This window comes from Pecten maximus, chromosome 5, assembly GCF_902652985.1.
Source record: "Pecten maximus chromosome 5, xPecMax1.1, whole genome shotgun sequence".
NCBI lineage: Eukaryota > Metazoa > Mollusca > Bivalvia > Pectinida > Pectinidae > Pecten > Pecten maximus.
Window position 1 is genome coordinate 17,210,581 of NC_047019.1, and position 22,892 is coordinate 17,233,472.

General features: G+C 36.0%; 1 protein-coding gene across 1 annotated transcript; it reads right to left on the reverse strand.

Annotated features, from left to right (window-relative positions):
• Nucleotides 1-339: 339 nt before the first annotated feature.
• On the reverse strand, nt 340-22,785 carry LOC117328330 (organic cation transporter protein-like). Its single transcript, XM_033885856.1, has 10 exons — nt 22,640-22,785; nt 10,349-10,574; nt 9,510-9,613; nt 5,234-5,381; nt 4,856-4,998; nt 4,476-4,688; nt 3,967-4,193; nt 3,091-3,266; nt 2,421-2,578; nt 340-521 (listed from the first exon to the last, which is right to left on the reverse strand). Exons 1-10 carry the CDS (start codon nt 22,783-22,785, stop codon nt 416-418), a joined length of 1,647 nt encoding a protein of 548 aa, XP_033741747.1. The 3' UTR covers nt 340-415.
• Nucleotides 22,786-22,892: the final 107 nt, after the last annotated feature.

Below are 22,892 nucleotides of genomic sequence, written 5' to 3' on the forward strand. Positions count from 1 at the left end.
AACAGTTATTGGTACTGACAACATCAGTTAATGGTACTCACAATAACAGTTATTGGTACTGATAACATCAGTAAATGGTACTCGTAATAACAGTTATTGGTACTGACAACATCAGTCAATGGTACTAACAATAACAGTTATTGGTACTGACAACATCAGTTAATGGTACTCACAATAACAGTTGTTGGTACTGACAACATCAGTTAATGGTACTAACAATAACAGTTATTGGTACTGACAACATCAGTTAATGGTACTCACAATAACAGTTATTGGTACTGACAACATCAGTTAATGGTTCTCGTATTAGTTTGTCCTTCCTCTGCGCATGTCACGTAAATATGTTTAATAAAAGTTTATAAACACGTGAAGCAATCGACCTCACCCTCTGGGTCGATCGACTTTCTGGCATTTTTTATAACTTGACCGTGTACACTCCATTGGTGCCGTAAGCGATATTTGACTCGTGATCAAATCCCTTGTTGTCAAAGTCGAGCTTCGATTCGTATTTTTCTGACGGTCTGAAAAGACAATCGAAAGTCATCAAAACATAAAGACGATGCTGTACATTATTGGAAATAATATTTTAAAACCTGATTACTGGAAAACTGTAATTATTGGACATAACAAGCAGGAATAATGGAGTACTGAAGAGATAACGAAAATCTTGCTCCGCAACTGTAAGACTTATATACAAAAGAAGTGTGATATATTGGTTATCTATTGCATTATCAATTTGTTAATTGTATTATTACAGATATGTGGGTTCAGAATGTTCATGCTTTCATTTCATATGTGGGGCCAGAATGTGCCTGTCCACCTATGATAGCATGGTGTATTGGGCATACTATAGCTATTATTAAGTTACATGTTCAGAGCTTTGGTTGGGATGATGATGAACATTGATCTACATGGACTGTATTTACAGTCTATTGCATGTATCTAATACTCATCATCGGTGCCATCATTTGTACCCCATCTCTGTTGCTACATCATTATATTCAGTAAATACACTCTCTCTGTTTTTTTCTATAACAGCAAACATTATTCATGTTGAATAATGATATATTGTGGACTTGCAAGAGTTCATCAGTTATTCAACAAATGACCTTTTAACAACAATATAATTTGTGTTGTCTTTGCGAGTCACTTTTTGCAACGAACAAGCTTCAGTCTCTGAACATGAGCCACGCTTACACAAATATAATTTATTGGAAATAAATACATTTGTTTAAGATGGGTTTTTCCCTCTCTTTGTCCTTTTAACATTTTAATTGTTTTGATACTATGTGAATCTATATGTATTGTTAACTAATATGAGGCTGGCTCTAGATTATGATATTAAGAGGTTATTATTTTCAGTCAGTGGTCACCTCCCAGTTGCTGACCAGCTGTAGCTATTTTATCTATCACGTGTTTTTGGACATGCATGCCTTATCCCTTAGGGAGTCATCACGCGTGATCAGTGCATGGGGGTCAGCATGACCCTTGCCGTGATAGCTCCGATTGACCAATCGTATAAGGCGTGTATTCTACGGACCAATTCGAGATGATCACTGCCCAGCGCGGATTCTGGCCACGCACCGCCATCTTACATTAGTAAAATATTTCCGTGCGTATCCACGCGTTTTCAACTATTCACATGCTGCGGACATTTGTGTTTGAAAAACCCACCCCTTTTTATCCCCACCTTAATGTTTGTTCTAGCGCCAGACCTGCAATCATTTGTAGCCCATCTTTGTTGCTACATCATTATATTCAGTGTTTTCCCATAACACCAAACATTATTCATGTTGAATAATGATATAGTGTGGACTCGCAAGAGTTAATCAGTCATTCAATAAATGACCTTTTAACAACAATATAATTTTTGTTGTCTTTGCGAGTCAACTTTTTGCAACAAACAAGCTTCAGTCTCTGAACATGATCCAGGCTTACACAAAAGAAGTGTTGATAAGGTAACGAATCAGACCACTTGCTTAGGTACATAATATATAAGTAGGAAGGCTTCACCGACGACATAAGGGTAGCAATATTTAATACAAATATATGTCATTTCGAGGTAATGGAGCGGCTATGGAAAGACAATAAAGGATGATAACTCTTTTTTTGGATGTACAAAAAAGGTTTGGCATGGATGAAAAGATAGATTCATGTAGTGTCAAGGAAGTTTGTTGAAGAATAACACGAAACAAAAACAAAGTGAACAAAGTGTATGGTTTAGGGAAAAAAGGATAATGCCAGTCTGCATGAAGAAAATGTATTTATCATGGGTTAGGTATAGGACATTACTGAATGACATCTATGTACAAGTATGTATAATCCAACTGCCCAATGATGAACAATGATTATAGCAATTTTACAATGATGAATACCATTGATTAACATATAATTGATATAGAAAAATTAAGTATACTTACTTCTTTCTACCGAATTTTCTAGCATCTTCAAGTGTTTCAGGAAGTTCTCTGCTTTTAGTTTCCGGAAGCCAAAGGGACATTACTCCAGCAATAACTGACGCTCCACCAAAAATTACCAAGGGTACAGCTCGTCCTAGATTACCGTCGATCACCTTACTCTAATATCAAAAGATGTAACAAATATTATATAAAAATTTCATGTATAGCATCATATATATGTCTAACAAAATATGCTCATTTGCAGGGTTCTACCAATATGAACTAAGCATGGTCATTAAATAGACAAACAACACAGGTACTACTTTCTTACTAAAATATATCAGTACAAGTTTAAATACATATATCATCAAAACACAAAGATGGTATTAGTAGCAACATTTAACAAGAATAGTCTGCCTTCTATTATCGACAGGTCAATGGCATTTCTGGTACAGTTGAAAAAATTGTGCTTTTAGTACTATTTGACCAACAGTAATTGTTTTGTAAATAGCACAAAAGTACAGCTAAATTTCGGACTGTTGAAATCTATACAGTTTTTAAATACTACGATGCAGAATAATGATACAATGGTGTCGCTTAAACAGTGGTTACAGCGTGTGTTTGCATGGAATTTAACTATAACATAATATTGCAATACATGAATTTGCACATTTGATAACCTACTACATACCAGGTCGGCAATGTATGGTGCGATCATTCCCCCTATACGAGCGCACGAGGAGCTCGCGCCCATTCCGGCGTTCCTGACAACAGTCGGGAACAACTCCGCTGACCACACGTAGATAATTGCGAAGGCGGCGGATATCCCAAGCTTTCCCAGCATAGCCAAAGTAATGGTGATTGGTTCTAAGCCTACGAAAATATGTATCGAGACATTAAGCAGTTATATGTTTAACATAATTTGGTATTTCCTGACTTTGTTTACGTATTACTGTGGCTATATTATGCCATAGAAGTGACAACAAGTATTATTATATTACACAAAGCTTGAGTAGTAAGAACAGTTAGCAACGAATTTATCAATGGTGCAGGCAGCAATCCTCATAATAAAAGTGTCTCTTGAATAAAATACGATGCAACTTTCAACAACGAATGTAATTGCGTTAACTAAATAACAAGTATTATTTACATAGATTAACATTTTTGTTTTTTGGTTTTAAAAGATTAACGTCCCTGCAACAGCCAGAGTCATGAGAGGAGGGGTGACAAGGATACACCAACAACCAGGATCACGAGGAGGGGTTGGGGTGGGGTGGGGTGGGGGTGAAGGGCAAGGATACACATTGAAATATACCCACACAAAAAGACAGCAGGGAGGAAAGAAAGGAACACACCAGAACAACGAAGGGCAGAAAGAAGAACCCAAATGTTACAATTGGAGCAGCAGATTTACTTTGGTCACTTTAATGTCCCTGGAAAAAAAGACACGGAACAGAGTCTCCGATTCTGCACAGAGCATTCTTGTTACGAATCAACACGCAGTGGGTCGTGTTTCCCATAAATAATCTTATTACAACACCATGGATACTGAACAATGATAACGTACTTTCATCTGCGTACAACATCGGGAAGATAGTAATGATGCATGCTATACCACCGCTTATCATGCATGTGGCATGGAGAAGTCGCCTGCCCACTCTGTCAAGCAGCACGATACATAACGTGTAGGCGGGAAACTCGACCAGGCCAGACACTATGAAGTTCACGTAGAAATCGCCTCCGAGGTTTCCAGTGTTTAGTGAAAGTCCATAATATCCCATGACAACCACCAGCCTGTGAAGTTTGATAAAAAATATGTCTTGGTGTTTGATTATTCATCGTTAATGCTTCAGCATTTTTATTATGAAGCAACATGCTTAAAAATGACATTCATTGTTAGAATTACCATAGTATCTTTTTAGAACAATTTATAGATTAATACATCACGATGTACATAATATATATAAATATATCCCTGTAATTTTGTAATCTCCATTAAGTGTCTCATTAGTACGATTTTGATTAAAATATCATGAAAGCATCAGTCAACGGAAAATAACAACATAACTGAAGTACCAATTAAAGAAGATGATGAGTGTCCTTATAAGGAGAACACGTGACGTAAACAGGTGCCATATACGACCAGCCTCCGGTTCATCTATGGAGTCAGCAGTGAGGATTTTCTCTGGAATCGTCACCTTGTTTACCTTGGCCGCCTTCTGTATGATCTTGTTGGCCTCCTCGATTTTACCCTGACTGATCAGCCATCTCGGTGACTCGGGAACAAGCCTTTAATACAATGCACATAGACTTGATTAATCGAACCATACATCACTTAGAAAAAAGACTTTAGCGCGAGTTGAAGGTATTACATATATCATTATGATATGGTCAGGTGGTCAGGGCATGTTTTGTATGACTTCGCTTTATTTGCCTCTAAAATTATAGATACTTACCACCAGTATAGCAGAAAGAGGACGATTGGTGCAGAACAGGCGATCTCAATGGACTTCCACTCCTTGAAGGCGTATCCCACCAATCCAAGGATGACCATTCCAATGGCAAAGAAGAAATCAACGATTATACCGGTCCACACACGCTTGGAGGGACCAACCATCTCCATACCTAAGCAAGACACAATTGATAATGATAACTTAATATATTTGTACAGATATTTATATAAATATCACCATTGTAACCAAAGAATTCATTATATAATTGATTCTAATGGAGGCAATATTCATCATAAATACTTTGCTACTTTAAATGTTTGGGAGAGAAGATCGCTTATTTCCCATAGAAACATTACATGAGCGTAACTAGATACCTATAACAAAGGCAGTCATGAACATCCCTGCGCATGAGGCTCCAACAAAGAACCGAAGAACACAGAAGGTGATGAAATCTGGAGCCCATGTCACACCAAGTGTTGTTCCAAAAAGTAGCAAAAATGACAGGCACAAAGTCTTCTTTCGTCCAATTCTGTTTAGAAAATTCAAGGTTCATGTAATTAATCAATCCGTAAACCTTAATATGATCATTATTTGTTATGGATATTTGTAAAATGCGCAAGAGAGTGCAGGAATGCGTATACGTACAATCTCTTGCTTCCTGGCCTAAACAAAGTAAACAACAAGGGGATGTAAGAAGAATACCCCTTACAAGAAAGAAAGGTTGTTATGAAATATAAATGTGTATCGATCTTGGTATTTGATATTTAGTTTATACAACCTCTAGTGTAAGATTCTGTCTATCACATGACTTGTGGTTATTCGAATATGTATTTTTAAAACTATTTTTTATAAGACAGGCGAATTTCGACTCGAAATATACGCTTTTATCTGAAGAGTCATAAGCGTGTAACTATAGATTCATTGTGACGTACTTAAGTATATTTGACATCACAATATTTAAACGCACGTGTCTCACAATATTTATGACATGGTTGTATGATATGGTAAACTAGGCTAGTAAAGATATTTATATATATAATCTGTATCCGCCCAATATTTAGGGAATATTCCAAGTAAATCTGACACCTCCCTTACTTACAAGTCTCACTCCTAAACTGGCTTTCAGGTTGTATAGAAGTTCATTAATAAACATTAAAATAATAAATATTTTTTTGTATATGTGATATATAGAGGATCTGTCATGAGTTTCCCTTCATATTAGATTTATGATACGAGTTTTGAATTTTTTATTTTTGCGAGCCTCTGGCGAGCAAAAATAAAAAAAATTCTAAACGAGTATCATAAATCTAATATGAAGGGAAACGAATGACAGATTCTTTTTATCATATGACGTTTTCTTTCATCGTTCCCCATCAAAAACTGATTTTTTCTTTTGCCTTGAATCGTCACATCTCAACCAAATCACCCGAACCTTCGAAGTAGTGTCATAAAGAAAATTTATGTGATGGGTTTATGACACCGTATATAACGGTAGTCATATGATAAAGATAATTATGATTATATATTATTTTGATTGTTTTTATTTTAGTTTTACTTTGTTTAGGTAGTTGTTGTTTCAACTCATAACATTCTTTTTAATACCAGTAATAAAATTACCTTCTTGCTGTTGTACTATCATGATATTTAGAGCAAAAATTGGTTCATTGGTTATATACTAGTATACATGTATATCAGATTTATCATATGACTACCGTTATATACGGTGTCATAAACCCATCACATAAATTTTCTTTATGACACTAGTGTAATAACACCTTTCGCTACGCTGATTGGCTGGTTCCGTGAGAACTGTATTCATACGCGTGGGAACGACCTACTTCTTTTTACTACGACTCGTAAAAATGGCGACTAGTGCTTGTAAACTTTGAAAAAAAATCAACTGAACGACAAATTGGTCTATCAACATAACATATTGTACAATCAAAGATAAAATCCAAGATGTAAACATCCTAAGTTTTTTAATTATATTTATACTATAAGATGTTAAATTAGGCCTGGCAAACATCTATTTTATGACCCCTAGTAACATATTTCAGCTCCGATAGAAAATTGCGGTTGCGTTGTCCGATGAGACATATCTAGTCTAGATTCTTTTTAAATAAACAAATAATAACATTATTTAATAAAATCCTCATGAAAAACGGCAATGTAGTTTGTTACAACTTGCCTTCAACGGTTACTCAGAATAACATGCTGACACTGTCGTCGACAAACACGTGTAATGTCAAAACAAACAACACTGCCAACAAATCGGCATCCAAAGTCGCTTTTCACGGCAGTCTGAACACAATGTTCAGTGGGAATATTCACGGTGGAACATTTCACATCTCCAAAAACTCCCGCAAGGACGAGGATAAACACAAAGCAGTGAAAAGGCGCCGTACAATGGTTCTGTACGACAGCGACAGCGAATAGACATTTGTACAACGAAGCCTCCATTATCGCGCCAAGTGACGTCACGGCTTCGTCACATCAAAAACAGTCGCTCATGAACTTTCAAACTAAAATATTTTCCTCATTGTTTCAAACACCAAGGACAATTTATCTATTATAGATTAAATGAAAAAATGCTGAAATTTTGTTTTGAGACGTGTAGTTAATAAAATGAATCCTTTTCAAGAGTCAGTTGTGTTAGAACTATTTCTTCTCTCGTCGGTATAATTGACCTACTTCGAAGGTTCGGGTGATTTGGTTGAGATGTGACGATTCAAGGCAAAAGAAAAAATCAGTTTTTGATGGGGAACGATGAAAGAAAACGTCATATGATAAAAAGAATCTGTCATTCGTTTCCCTTCATATTAGATTTATGATACTCGTTTAGAATTTTTTTTATTTTTGCTCGCCAGAGGCTCGCAAAAATAAAAAATTCAAAACTCGTATCATAAATCTAATATGAAGGGAAACTCATGACAGATCCTCTATTTACAAGTTACATTTTTCAGTAATTCAGTATTATTATAAAATCAGACTCTCTATCGCCCTAATAAATCACCCCTTTAAATCACTTTTAGAGTAGTAAATCAAATATTAAGCCAGATAAAATTTCTCCATTTGACAGATCGTTAAATAAAAAATGTCAAGGATAAGACATCTTTTAAAATTGCTCTAAATTCTAAAGTAAAACATGCCCCAGATTGGCAGCTCAAATGACATGTTAATATCAACAAACACCGTGTTCAATAGTACTAAGCACACCGGGTTTCTAATTACATGAGGATGGAATAAGAGTTCCTTTCAATTTTGACAAATAAATGTCCGTGACGTTTTGCATTTTAATGTGCAACTCGAGTCTATATGTATTAATTTCTATACAACGACAGTGTACACATATCGAAGGCGTGCAGTGAATTGGTAATATGATCATCGGGGACATTAAAATGACTTTTAACGGTTACACATGAATCGACCACGTGGTCCACATCCCGAACTCATTAGAAAACATTAACTCTGATATGTTCGAGGCTGGGTGATTTGAACTCAGATATGTTCAATTCGCGGTGATATAACCACAGATATGTTCAATTCTTGGTGACAATAACTCGGACATGTTCGATGCTCAGTTATATAAACTCAGATATGTCCGATTCTCCGTGATATAAACTCAGATTTGTTCGATTATCCGTGATATGAACTCAGCTATGTTCGATGCTGAGTGATATGGACTCAGAAATATTCATTCCTCGGTGATATGAACTCAGATGTGTTCAATTCTCGGTGGTATAAACTCAGACATGTTCGATGCTGGCTGATATAAACTCAGACATGTTCGATGCTGGGTGATATAAACTCAGACATGTTCGATGCTGGGTGATATAAACTCAGATATGTTCGATGCAAGGTGATATAAACTCAGATATGTTCGATGCAAGGTGATATAAACTTGGACATGTTCGGTGCTGGCTGATATAAACTCAGACATGTTCGACGCTCGATGATGCTACTACTGTCGTTTTTCATAGAATACCATATTAATATTGATATTATATGACATTGACGGCGGTGCTTTTAATATATCAGTCTTGATGCAGTGTATTAATAGCTGGAACCAAGCATAATACAACAATCGACATCAACAGTAGATTATTTGATTCGTAACATCCATACGGTGCCACGGGGCCCGTTGTATCTAATCCCGGATTGGGGCAAGTGTTCCGAGTATAATGAAAATGCAGTAGTTTTAAATCAACAGGCGTTTAACTTTCTAAAGAATTTAATAGCCAAATGTAATATCAAGAGACAGTTTCATGTTTGTTCATTTCCATACAAAATAGAAAGATTGCGACACGAGGGATCATTTGTGCCTTAAATGTAATCAGACACGTGATACCCTAAACCTTTGTTGATGATTAAGATATTTCTAAAACTGTTTTAGCATAGAATGTAGTGATTCTGTGTTCCATCTCCAATTTATACACACCTGTATTAGGTAAGTATAGGGTTTTGAGAGCCGCATGCCCTTTCTATTGTTTGTTACATGATTATAAATTACTTTATGGAAATTCGACTCGATTATAGGATGTCTTAGTAAGGAAGACAAAATTTGGAAATTGATATGTGAACATCATTTACTTCAAAGGAGCCGGAGCCCTTCAGCGTCGCTTATATCAAGTCTTTCATGTTGATAGATGATACATACATGTCCGATACTGATCCCAGGACGAGGGCACCTACAAACACACCAGCGAAAAAAATCATCTGAGCATGGGAAGTCCCAAGTTTGTCTTCACACACAATGTCTTGCTGTAAAGAAAAAGAAAATGTTCTAAAAACTCGTGATTAAATACAAAACCAAACTGGGAGAACAAACCAGCAAACACGAAACCGATATGTTTTTTGTTTTGTTTTGTTTGTTTTTAGGATTGATAAACAAAATCAAAATATGAACAGTATAAACTTACATGGAGATCCTTGAAAAAGTGCAAGACAAAAAGACCAAGTATAAAAAAATACATGTAAATAAAAGAATTTAAAAAAAACTTTTAGTTTTTAGGTTTAGATTTATGAATCTTTTTTTTATAATTGTTTGTTTATTGTTATTGTTTTATGTTTACCGCAGGAATGGCAAGCCCTTCAAACGATATGCCTTACTATCTGAAACGTTCTTTTTTGGGAACGTTTAGGGAACTTTCATATATATCATTTGATGTTATAATGCAACGAGAACGTCTCTAGAGGGTTTCAGCTCATAACATTGTTTGATGCTCTTTGATGTCGTCGACGAAGTAGAAAACGTTCTCCATCATGGAGCACCTGGTCTGATTTTCCTTTAACAGTTGCAATGGTGTAGATATTGTCTTTTGTTCATAGTTTGTGTAGGTTCATCCTTTAATCAAAAGTAGGGTTTCCTTTTAAATTCACTGATTTTGTTCGTAATCCTGTATAAATTTATTTAAATTATAAATAAGACTATTCTTAATTTGTCCTATTGTCCAAAAATCAAATTGCTAATTCGACTGCGATTGAATCTGAACTTACATCTGACGTGAAGGTGTTGATGAAGATGCTCTTGTCGTAAACCCAACTCGAACAGGCCTTTTGGTCGGTAGAGTTATCATCACCGTCGTACGACCGATCATACAGGTCACACTTGGCGTAATCGAGGGTTTCGTCCGTAGACGGCGGCACGAGTCGATTGACCAAAGCTTCATGAGATGGATTTTGGATGGCAAATGTATCGTTAGGGTACCCTGGTATGGCACATCTGTAACATAAAAAAATCATAAGGATTGATAATAATATGAATCATCTTTAAAAAACATGTTACAATCGAAAGTTCCTATAACTCTAACGTAATTTTTTTCTGATTTTAATATTTGCAAAATATGCAATCATATAAAGATGATGCTTCTATAAACTGCATGGACGCAAATTATGTAATGGACTGTATACGTCCATGTTTGTCACCAGTCAATGTATGTGTTGTAATAGGATATCATAATGGTAATTTGTCAAAGGATTTTACAAAAGACATATTAGATAAAAACAAATTAAGAGAAATTAGCAATTGAGCCAAAATGATACAGTCTTCATCACATCGTCTCGAACCCCCTCTTATTAATACACTTGTTTGTTAACATCATAATAAGGTAGGCATTTCCCTTTTGAATGGGATAATTAAGCTCTGGACAGAAATAGAAAATGCATGTTTTGATAATTTTGTATCCAGGTAAAGGAAGGAAATATGACACAAAAGAGCTTTGCCGTAAATATATCATTATCATAAGTATCATACCGGTTAAACCAGAGGGATTATCGGTTTCCTCTTCGCGCGGCATGTACGTACATATGTACGCAACGCCAAAGTTTGTCAGCACGCTAACTGCTTCATTCCTTGAGGGGTTTTAATCAACTTTCACAAAATGATAACTGTAGATATCTCGGACAAGTTTGAGTTTAAGGGATTTTGGGACAAGGTCGCTGTTACTACTTTAAGTTGGGCAGGTAGGGGACATATATTGCTTTAACAATACCAAGTAAGCTTGTTTTGATGTCCTTGTTGCGGTTGGGAAATTGATATGCTTTCTAATAAACTTGAAGCAACTATAATGTTAAACGTCACCAAGAGAAACCCCGATATTTTCCAAATTTATTACAAAACTATCACATGAATTATTTATAAAACCAAATTGACTGCAACAGTTCTTGATATACTTTAGCATTAAAATAAGAAGAATAAAAAAATGTAGCGATTGTAACCGCATCAGAAAACTACTCTGGCCTTTCCGACAGAAGCAACTAACCTCGTTACGTGACGAACTATATAACTGATTCGACTTTCTTCGTAATAAATCGACCATGATCATGTTTACAAGCAACAGTCAAAGTGAACAATGATTTTTAACCACGGAAAAAATTAACAAAAAAAAAACAAAAACAAAAACAAAAACAACAACAACAACAACAAAAACAGTATACTCTCGTGTATCGCTCAGAATGGGTCTATTTAATTAATGATAGACTGAACTCTCTGTTTTCTGAGGACACAATCTAAGGTATTAGTCGCTTTAAAGAACCAACTTATTTTCTACATATACATCTCTCTATTTTATTTCTAACGAGGTAGTCTGGTGTTCTCAAAAGAAAGGAAACATGAAGGTCAACTTGTCTGCACAAAGAAACGAAATATAGGACGTACCACCGTACAATGTACCAAATGAGGTGTACCAAATGTCAATACCATTAAACACTGTCGGTGACTGAATTAGGTCATAGACAGGACTTATTCAACAAAGTGACTGGGTGCTTGTACATCCTTTGTGATATTGCAGACACTTTTAGATGGTAGTCCCTGATAAAATGCTGCCATGGTCTCTTTACCTGACACCTCTAACATGTAAGTTCATCAAGGTTTCTGTGAACTGAAATTAAATATCTTTCTTGTGGTTATTGAGTCCGTTCAGGAGGCATGCTGACACATTTCGATAAAAATAGAGAACACGCCGATATTCGGCCATTTTCTGTTTGCTATTTTATCAACGGATAGATAATTGTAAAACAGTAGGTGAGAATGTATGTTATACTGTTGGCAAATGTTGATAAATGAAACTGCAAATAGAGATATCCTTAATTTCGGTTACATGGGATATATCAAAGTTTAAATAGCGAAATTGTTGTTAATCATGGCAAAAATATTATTCAAATTACATGGCGTGTCTTTGTAAAGGGATTATTTCCCTCACCCCTATCAAATGTCCATACGACTGTTTTGGTTGTTGGTTTGTATTTGTTGATTAGACTACCGACTTAAGAAAAAAATACTATTTATTTTCTTTGGCTTTTATTTGCCTGTAAATCTATTTTTAGGCATGTGAAGACATATGGTCTGCATTTCTAATAGAAATATATTGATAAACAAGTGCCAAAATAATAATTATCTTTACACCTGGTGAAAATGTATTAAATAATTATAGACAGGTATCTACATACCAATTATACTACTCCTTAACGGTATTTATAGTTTTAATCAATAAACACCAATAATCTTAGCGCTGATATTGCCTTTTAAATTCAGTTATGCGCTACTATTTGAGTGGGCCAAAATACATGAAAATATTTCCCCAGTATCTGTACCTTCTGCTTGTATTGCGAATTATGGCCCTACTGCTTCTGTATTATATAAGTAGATTGGTAAGAGTTCTCTGCTCCTGGTGTGAATGTACTAATAGATTAGTAAGCACATGTGGTGATTTTTTTTTCTTTCAAGACAGTTGAAAGGATTGCGTAATATAATTATATTCACTTTGCGCCCAGATAACATTTGAAATAGATACTACTTACAGACATGCCATGCTGACCTGATTATGCAAGATTATATACACCTAACACAAAACGTGAAGTAACTTTATATATTGTCCGAATTGAAACGGAGGCACGCATTAGTGAACACAGTATTATATGGATACATATATCGTTATCGTACGAGGTGTAATGGGTGATCGAGTTGTACAGTGGTAACATATTTTCCTTTCACCTAGGCGGCCGGGGTTCGATTTCCCGATCGGACATGAAAGGTATGAAGTCACCTGATGGACAAAGTGGGTCTTCACCAGGTTCTCCAGTTTCCCCAGACAGTAAGATCCTCGAGCGCTTTCACCCGTGATTGATTTTAATTGTTTCGCAATTGTCGTAATATAAGTAAAGTTTGCATTAATAAAATGCTGCACTCAAATGACCCTTCCTTACGTTTCATTTAACAGAAAATCCTTCTATTTAGAGAATATGGATGGATTGAAGAAAAGCATAATTTAACATGCAGGAACAATTTCAACTTTAAAATGAACATAGTTTAGTCATATCTATCTCAATATATCATATTTTGCCACAAGAATGTCCTCGACCTCATAAATAGAAAGAATCTGGGAGTCAATTTTAATGAAAAGAATATTTACAGGAGTCAATGTTGGAATCAAGAAAAGCCAAAAGGGGTCAATGTTGGAGTCAAGGATTATCCTAAGAAGTCAGTTATGCAGTTAGGAGTAGCCCCATTGGTATAGTTGAAGGCAGTTACTATTGGATTAAAATTTAAAAAAAAAGGTTTGAAATGTTAATGTCGTCGAGGTAGAATAAAGAAGTCAATATCGAAGTCAAGGATAGTCTCAGGGAGTCACGTGTGTAGTTGACGTGTACCCAATGAGTCAGCGGTTAAGTCAAGGATAGTCTCAGGTAGTCACTTGTGTAGTTGACGGTTAAATCAAGGATAGTCTCAGGGAGTCACGTGTGTAGTTGACGGTTAAGTCAAGGATAGTCTCAGGGAGTCACGTGTGTAGTTGACGGTTAAGTCAAGGATAGTCTCAGGGAGTCACTTGTGTAGTTGACGTGTACCCAATGAGTCAGCGGTTAAGTCAAGGATAGTCTCAGGGAGTCACTTGTGTAGTTGACGTATACCCAATGAGTCAACGGTTAAGTCGAGGATAGTCTTAGGGAGTTACTAATGTAATCGAGGTATACCAAGGGAGTCAATGTTGAAGTCAGTCTCAGGGAGCCCCTAGTGTGTTCGAGGTATACCAAGGGAGTCAGTGTTGAAGTCAGTCCCAGGGAGTCCCTAGTGTGGTCGAGGTATACCAAGGGAGTCAGTGTTGAAGTCAGTCCCAGGGAGTCCCTAGTGAGGTCGAGGTATACCAAGAGAGTCAATGTTGAAGTCAGTATCATGGAGTCTATAGTGTAGTCGAGGTATACCAATGGAGTCAATGTTGAAGTCAGTCTCAGGGAGTCCCTAGTGTGTTCGAGGTATACCAATGGAGTCAATGTTGAAGTCAGTCTCAGGGAGTCCCTAGTGTGGTCGAGGTATACCAAGAGAGTCAATGTTGAAGTCAGTCTCAGGGAGTCCCTAGTGTGGTCGAGGTATACCAAGGGAGTCAGTGTTGAAGTCAGTCCCAGGGAGTCCCTAGTGTGGTCGAGGTTAAAAAACAATAATTATCTGAAATTTAAAAAGCATTGGATTTAATTTTCACACTGGGGATATAGTTTGTCAAATAACAGGTACGTACAGGTGGCATGATACACATCTCTCATTGAAAATCCGAGATGTTGATGTCAGAGTTGGTATCTGCAATTGCAGGAACGTAATACAACACTCATTTCAAACATAACAAAAACGGGGTTTAAGATAAGATAAGGTAATTTAAACTAACTTATAGGAGGATGGGGGTTCTGTTCTAGACATACGATATCCGAGTATGTCTATCAAATATGTGATGCTAGTTCTTTTCAATTGACCAACCTTTATATAGAAGTATGGGCTGCCGACAGAAATAATGGACAAACCTGTATTCAGTAATACCCCTATTTGTCGTGCCTGGTATAATCCAGCAGTATGGAACATGATATTGCTGTCTCCTTTATAACCTTTTACTCAGTGACATACACATGCTTCTTTTATATATGTGCAATGTTTTATAATGTCATTCAATAAACTGCAGATTGCGTTATATTTGTGCAAAATGGAAATCAGTTAATTAATTGTTAGAAAATCACTAGGCAAAATGAAAATTTGATTTTAATGAAACAAAAAATACAACATAACTATAGTTTTATGAACTAATCAAGTATATATAAATAAGAATAGCAGAGGAAGCCGAAATTGTAACAGAAATCTACCTCAAAATCGATTACACGTAGATTTTTATGGAGACCCTTGTAAAATGTACAAGGATAATATGACCAGGCGTTCCGTGTAAGTAAGCGTCTTTTGCTTAATCGACGACACCCGTCACCGCACACCCGAAATACAAATCCAGACCAAATCTGGGTTAAGACAAATTCTCACAACGAGAATTAGAGTGGTGACAAGGGAACAGCTAGGTATATCATCACGTAGGTAGAGGAAGGAAGCAGACATGATTGTACAATGTATCTAGAAATGGAGAATTAACATTTAAGCTTAAGTGTTAATAATAAGGGGGCGATTAAAAACGATCGAAAGAAATGTCAGAATCTAGATCAGGATGTGAAATAGCACAATAATTAAATAAATTTCATAATTTTGAACATTTAATCAGCCCTGGCGCCAGAGTGACAGTGCAAGGTAAGTGCAAAACTAGTATACTTTAAAAGTATATCTTTAGCGTTAATATGATTTTCGCCTTTTCCTGGTGGAGTCATTGAGCTCAAATATGATAGCGATGATTACAATCTCTCTAAATCTTCGGTATTTGATAGAATAAAGTGATGACGCGTCAAGTCATCATAACGTCAACTTGTTAAAGTTTGATAATGCGCTTAATTTTGAGGACATTCACAGTATGGAACCGACATTATATATATACACCTGCTGACTTTGTGAGGTCAAATACATTCATCTCCATGTTTGCCTAATGTAAGCTATACAAGAGAATAACAAAGTAAAAAAGCGATAGAACTAATGCAACATTAAAAAAGTACTTGTATGAAGATTCGTGAGCACAAAGAAATTAAAAGACTATATGGTCGACAGGGTGTACCAGAATGAAGTTAATATGACTATATGGTCGACAGGGTATAGCAGAATGAAGTTAATATGACTACATGGTCGACAGGGTATAGCAGAATGAAGTAAATATGACTACATGGTCGACAGGGTATAGTAGAATGAAGTTAATATGACTACATGGTCGACAGGGTATAGTAGAATGAAGTAAATATGACTAATTGTCGACAGGGTATAGCAGAATGAAGTTAATATGACTAATTGTCGACAGGGTATAGCAGAATGAAGTTAATATGACTACATGGTCGACAGGGTATAGCAAAATGAAGTTAATATGACTAATTGTCGACAGGGTATAGCAGAATGAAGTTAATAGGACTAATTGTCGACAGGGTATAGTAGAATGAAGTTAATATGACTACATGGTCGACAGGGTATAGCAAAAGGAAGTTAATATGACTTATTGTCGACAGGGTATAGCAGAATGAAGTTAATAGGACTAATTGTCGACAGGGTATAGTAGAATGAAGTTAATATGACTAATTGTCGACAGGTTATAGTAGAATGAAGTTAATATGACTAATTGTCGACAGGGTATAGTAGAATGAAGTTAATATGACTAATTGTCGACAGGGTATAGTAGAATGAAGTTGATATGACTAATTGTCGACAGGGTATAGCAGAATGAAGTTAATATGACTAATTGTCGACAGGGTATAGCAGAATGAAGTTAATATGACTACATGGTCGACACGGTATAGCAGAATAAAGTTAATATGACTAATTGTCGACAGGGTATAGTAGAATGAAGTTAATATGACTAATTGTCGACAGGGTATAGCAGAATGAAGTTAATATGACTAATTGTCGACAGGGTATAGTAGAATGAAGTTGATATGACTAATTGTCGACAGGGTATAGCAGAATGAAGTTGATATGACTAATTGTCGACAGGGTATAGCAGAATGAAGTTAATATGACTAATTGTCGACAGGGTATAGCAGAATGAAGTTAATATGACTAATTGTCGACAGGGTATAGCAGAATGAAGTTAATATGACTAATTGTCGACAGGGTATAGTAGAATGAAGTTGATATGACTAATTGTCGACAGGGTATAGCAGAATGAAGTTAATATGACTACATGGTCGACACGGTATAGCAGAATAAAGTTAATATGACTAATTGTCGACAGGGTATAGTAGAATGAAGTTAATATGACTACATGGTCGTTAATAGGACTGTTGGCAAGGAAACGCACTTCCTATGAGTCTTATTAATTTCTTTTTTTATATATATATTCTTGCACAAAGAGATACAAATAATTTTGTCAGCTTATTCATTGTTTTTATCGCGACCCCCCCCCCCCCCCCCCCCCCCCCCCCCCCCATTCTTCAGAATCCACCATCTTGCTATTAAAACGTCGAAATAAAATCAAACGCCATCAATTTTGTCATGAAACGTAATGTTTAAATTATGAATAATAATACGTTTAGATATTCAATACCCAAACTGCAGTAAGAGAAAATTATATCACGTGACGTGTCCAATCATTATGGATAAAGGACATTGTACGAGTCAAATCCGGAAGTAAATATTACACGATAAAGTTCCTGATGTTGAACGCTGACGATTTAGACCTGTGTGCTGAAACTGTGGAAGGCTTACATGAATTATTGGATAATCATGAAATTGATAGCGAAAATGGAAATTAATCGTCCATAGTGAGAAAACAGAAGTTACTTTTTATGTTAAATATTGGTTAAAATTGCTTAACACGAACAGTGCTGATGTTTTATTACAGAACAAAAACACTGGTAATTATTTTACTTGGATCTACTCTGTATTAGAGTTGTTCAGAATTCCATGTTTTAGGAAGGTTTGGCTAAGCGAAAGGTAAAAATGTTTTTTAACAAGCGTACGACAAAGAATCCTTGACCAAGCTCAACAGTATTGTATTGTATAAGCATATTGTATTATCTAATAGTTTTATCTAACGAAACACATGCCTAACAAATGAAGAATATATATAACAAAACTACGTTTATCTGCAAACTCTTTGGCAATCGAAACAGGTGGTTATAGAAACATTACAAAAGGGAGATATAGGTAGGTTTGTGAAACATCTACATTGTACTGAGGTGGAAGACGAATATCATTTTATGGTAATTAGTAATACGAACGAGGTCTAGACTTCGTTATATCAAAAACATCATTTGCATCAACCTTCAGTGTTCAAACTTATTCAAATACTGTCTGTTAGAAACCAAAAAGAATTTAACCGTCTTCGAAATTCCTTGTGTGAAGCCAATAAGATAAGAGCTATACATGTATCTATGTAACTAGTTCTCCCATTTACTTCATTTTTGCTGTCTCATCAATATATACAGTAAACCCCCGTTATATTGTCACCCGTTATACCGGCAAACTGGCTTATCCGCCATGAATTCTTTCAGAACGGATTCCTTACCACGCTAATGCACCCGTTTTACCGCCAAACTCGCATACCGCCATCCGTCATCATATTTCCAGAACAAACGGTAAAAATAATATCATATTGACCTCGTTAATATGGCCAAATTGAGTCCAGAAGGACGTGTGCTTACAATGTATATGTCATTGTTACGTGACTGACTGTCGACTGACAGATAATTAGCTGTACACACCATGAGCGCGTGTACACACATGAAATCAATGAACCATGGCTAGTGCTTTGTGGTATTTCTTTAGGTATGTTTCGTAAGTTATGAGGAATAAAACTCACTTTTGTGATACCGCTTCACGCTTTGTTAAAATGTCATAGGGACTCTGTTACTGTAGAGACAACAGTAAGATGTCGGATACACAGAGCTATCGTACCACGTGATGACGCAACGTTAACAGTAACCGGAAACTCCCAGGACAAACATATAAAACATTACTCGCGCGAGCTAATGATGAAACGTTGTCAAATTTCTAGAACACCAGCATTCTACAGCTGAATCAGAAATTGAGAAATGTTTATCTCTTCAACAGTTTGTTTTGTCAGTTTGTCGGTTGAAGGCAAAACAGACGACAATTGAACGTTTTTCGGCGTCGGTTAGAACATGCACACAGTTAAAGGAGGTAACGGTGAAAATTATGTTACGATTACTAGATCATGTGATGCAAATTACGATGACATTCTCGGGAAAATAATTGAAATTAATATTTATTTCTTATCAAGCATATACATGTATGTGTAAAATTCGATGCAATATTTTGATATGAATAAATAGTTTTTGATGTTCACAGTGTACAGTTGTTAGGGAAACACTATTTATGTATGTATTGTATGTCAATTGCACCAACGGGTCGTAAAGCCAAAAGTAAATAAGATCAATTGGATTCACAATTCAATTCATCTATCCTTGTTCATGTGTCTGATATAATCGTACAGAGAGGGTTGAATTTCGACCGGTATTCCAGGTGGTCTGTTTGTAAGACGGTGATAAGATAGGACATTTAAAGAAAAAGGGGGTAGAGTGGTGTTATGAACATACACACTTGACAATTGATGGAGAAAGGCCGACGAAAGGTGGCGTGCTGGATGCCTTGGGACATTCACTAAAGAATTGTGTACACTACTTTACCGAAACGACTACTAGCTGTAATTAAGGAAGTCCAGTGCTTGCTAAGTTATGTTTGCTGGTGAATTGCTCATTGCGTCCCCAATCCACTTCTATTTTTCTAATTGGTGTCCGACCTGTGCTTGTTAATTTCAATTCCAAAATTTCTCATTAGCGATGACCTCTCCCCACCTTATTTTAGGATATTGCACAGGCATATATTTACGAATGTATGTAGTTTTTTCCTGTTGGATTTTGGTTGTACGCCTTGTCAAGGAGCCTTAAAGAAGGGTCGATGTGACATAGTTGTTGGAAATCCTTATGTGGTTGTGAAGTGAAAGGGCTGAAGATCGCCAAAGGAGTTGTAGGGTTTGAAGGTTTGTAACGCTTTGCTGATGCTGCTCTTAATATCCTTCTCTGCTCTGCCGCCCTTGCTCACTATGCTGTCCAGGTAGATGGAGTTTATTTACTTCGTTAATACCCTGCTACTGAAGTTGGTCATATACTCGCTGTTAGATGTTAATGCGTAGAATCTCTGTCTTTCCGGTACTGATTCTTAGACATTTCTGCTTGGTCCTTCTGAGACTCGCTCTAGCTTTTTCGCGTATGGTTATCTGTGGAAGAGGAGGCTGATGCCCTCCAGTTGGCTGATATTCACATATTCTTTCTTCTCATCTTCCTGCACTGTGTGTGTCTCTCAAATCTTTGTTTTGATATCTGCCTGCAAGGCTTCTGGTGGAAACCCGTCTAGTCCTATTTCCTTACCAGATTTGAGGGACTTGATGACTTTCATCATCTCCTGCTTCTTTGGTGGGTTAATTTTGATGTTTTATTGCCTAGCCGGGATATATCAGGGGTACTGGTGATGGTGTTATGTTCAAGATCTCATGGACACGTTCTGCCCATCTTGCTCTATATGCTTCTTCTCCAGTAATGATCACGCAGTTGTTATGTCAGACAGGACGAGTGAGATTGCTTGTTTTCCATGATAGTACTCTTGTAATTTTGTAGAGTCTCTTCATGTCTCTTTTTTCTGCTGCTATCTCTGCTTCTTCTGTAAACTCATGAATGAAGACTCGCTTGTCTCGTCTTACACTTTTCTTCATATGTCTGTCGGCTAAAGAACCCATTACCATATAGAATCCCATTCTCCCTACTTTGATATTTTCATTAAAAAATCATGTACATTTGAAATTTGTGAAATGATTAGTTTGTCAGATACTTTTTACCCAACCAGACCAATAAGATGGCGAAGAAGATATTCTGGATACATATGTAATGCATCTGTCGGTGCTTTTGTTCGCAAATATATTTTTTGCCAGGTTAGAAGGGATAGCTTTACCTTTTTACATGCTTACACATCCCTTTAAGGTAGATCATTCCTGCTGATGATGTCGTCAGATTTTTGCTTAATCATTAAAGAATACCGATATGTTAAGGAAACCATAGTTTTAGCTCAAAATTGATTATAGCAAAATATAAGCAAATATATAGATTTCCAAGGAGACTCATGGAAAAGTACAAGAAGAACAAAATCATGTTTTCCGACAGAGAAAACGTCTTCTACTTCATCGAGTTCGGATGCTGACAATGGAACTACTAGGCATATCAACACTGTAAGTGAGATATTTACAAAACATTATAGAGCAAGGCTACTGATGAAAGGCTTAAGGAATCGAATGTATAATCTTGTGGTTGTTGTGTTATTACTGTTATTGTTCGATATATGTATAATAAGGAATCAACATACATCAATCAGATTTGACACTTATTGAAAGAAAATGATCTAAATTATTTAGCAAATAAAATAAAATGGATCGGCAATGTCTTCAGTGGGGAAGATAATGATGTTACAGGCTCGGTTCAGACAGTATGAAGTAAACAACACCTGAACTAAATGATGCATTAAGTTATTTGTGGATGGGGTCAGGAATAAAAACGGCGTCGATCACAGGCTAAATAGTGTAAATGAGACAGTAATGAGCATTTAGCATCACTTGTGGACGATTTTTAAACTTTCATGATGATGTTGAATTCGACAAATGATAATCAACAAGCCCGTGTGCTTTCTGCTGGGAAAAGTTTTGAGTAAAACAAAAAGAAAAGAAAGAAATCTTTCCGGATTGAAAATCAAAGAAAGTGAAAGCGAATTTGATTTCACAGCCATTGAACTTAAAATTCTGAACAGTGAAGTAATTCGGAAATGTTGGTTGTGTGTCTGAACTGTCACCTAGGATTTACCTGTATCTGTCTCATAGCTTATCAAACAACAAACTAAAATCTTAATATAAACCGGCCACAGGTAGCTTATTGGACACATAAAGGTAAATCCTCTATATAAATACAGTAGAAAAGGAACAAAGGGATATCTGGTAAATGTGTTTTAATTTTGTATACAAATGAAGTTTTAATAAATATAGCCATACATATACATATACCTAGTATCATTTTATCTTAATAGGGATTCATCAACATTTGGACATATAAGAGACCTTATCAAAAGTAATTGGAGGTGACAATGTTCACACCTTAATTACATCAAGGTAAAATAGTACTTTGTATTAAAATGTTTATCAACGTAATATACATATATGATATTTTTTTAGTTGAAATATCATCAGGAGTTTTCTCTGCACCAAATCTTATGTGTGTACAACCAAGAGTAAAAAATAATTGTTTAATCTCTTGTACAAAAAAATCTTTTCATGCAAAATTTTCAATGTAACACGTGCGACCAGCTGTTTAATATGTTTTCGATAAAATTAACAGTCTTACCTGTGTTTTGGAATTCCAAGCAGGAATACACTGATTACCATATGGAATGCAGAAAATATGAAGGGAATACATATGAGGAAAAATATTCGTTTCTGATAAAGTCCGAATTCTCCAATAATGCCCAAAACTTCTTCGAACTTCTTCATTTTGGAAAAAGAAGTCTTAGCAGAAGTCCTGCGTCACTGTTAAACTGCTTCTATCTTTAATACTGTATGTATTGATACGTTGGTAGTGACACGCCCGCAATCATGTT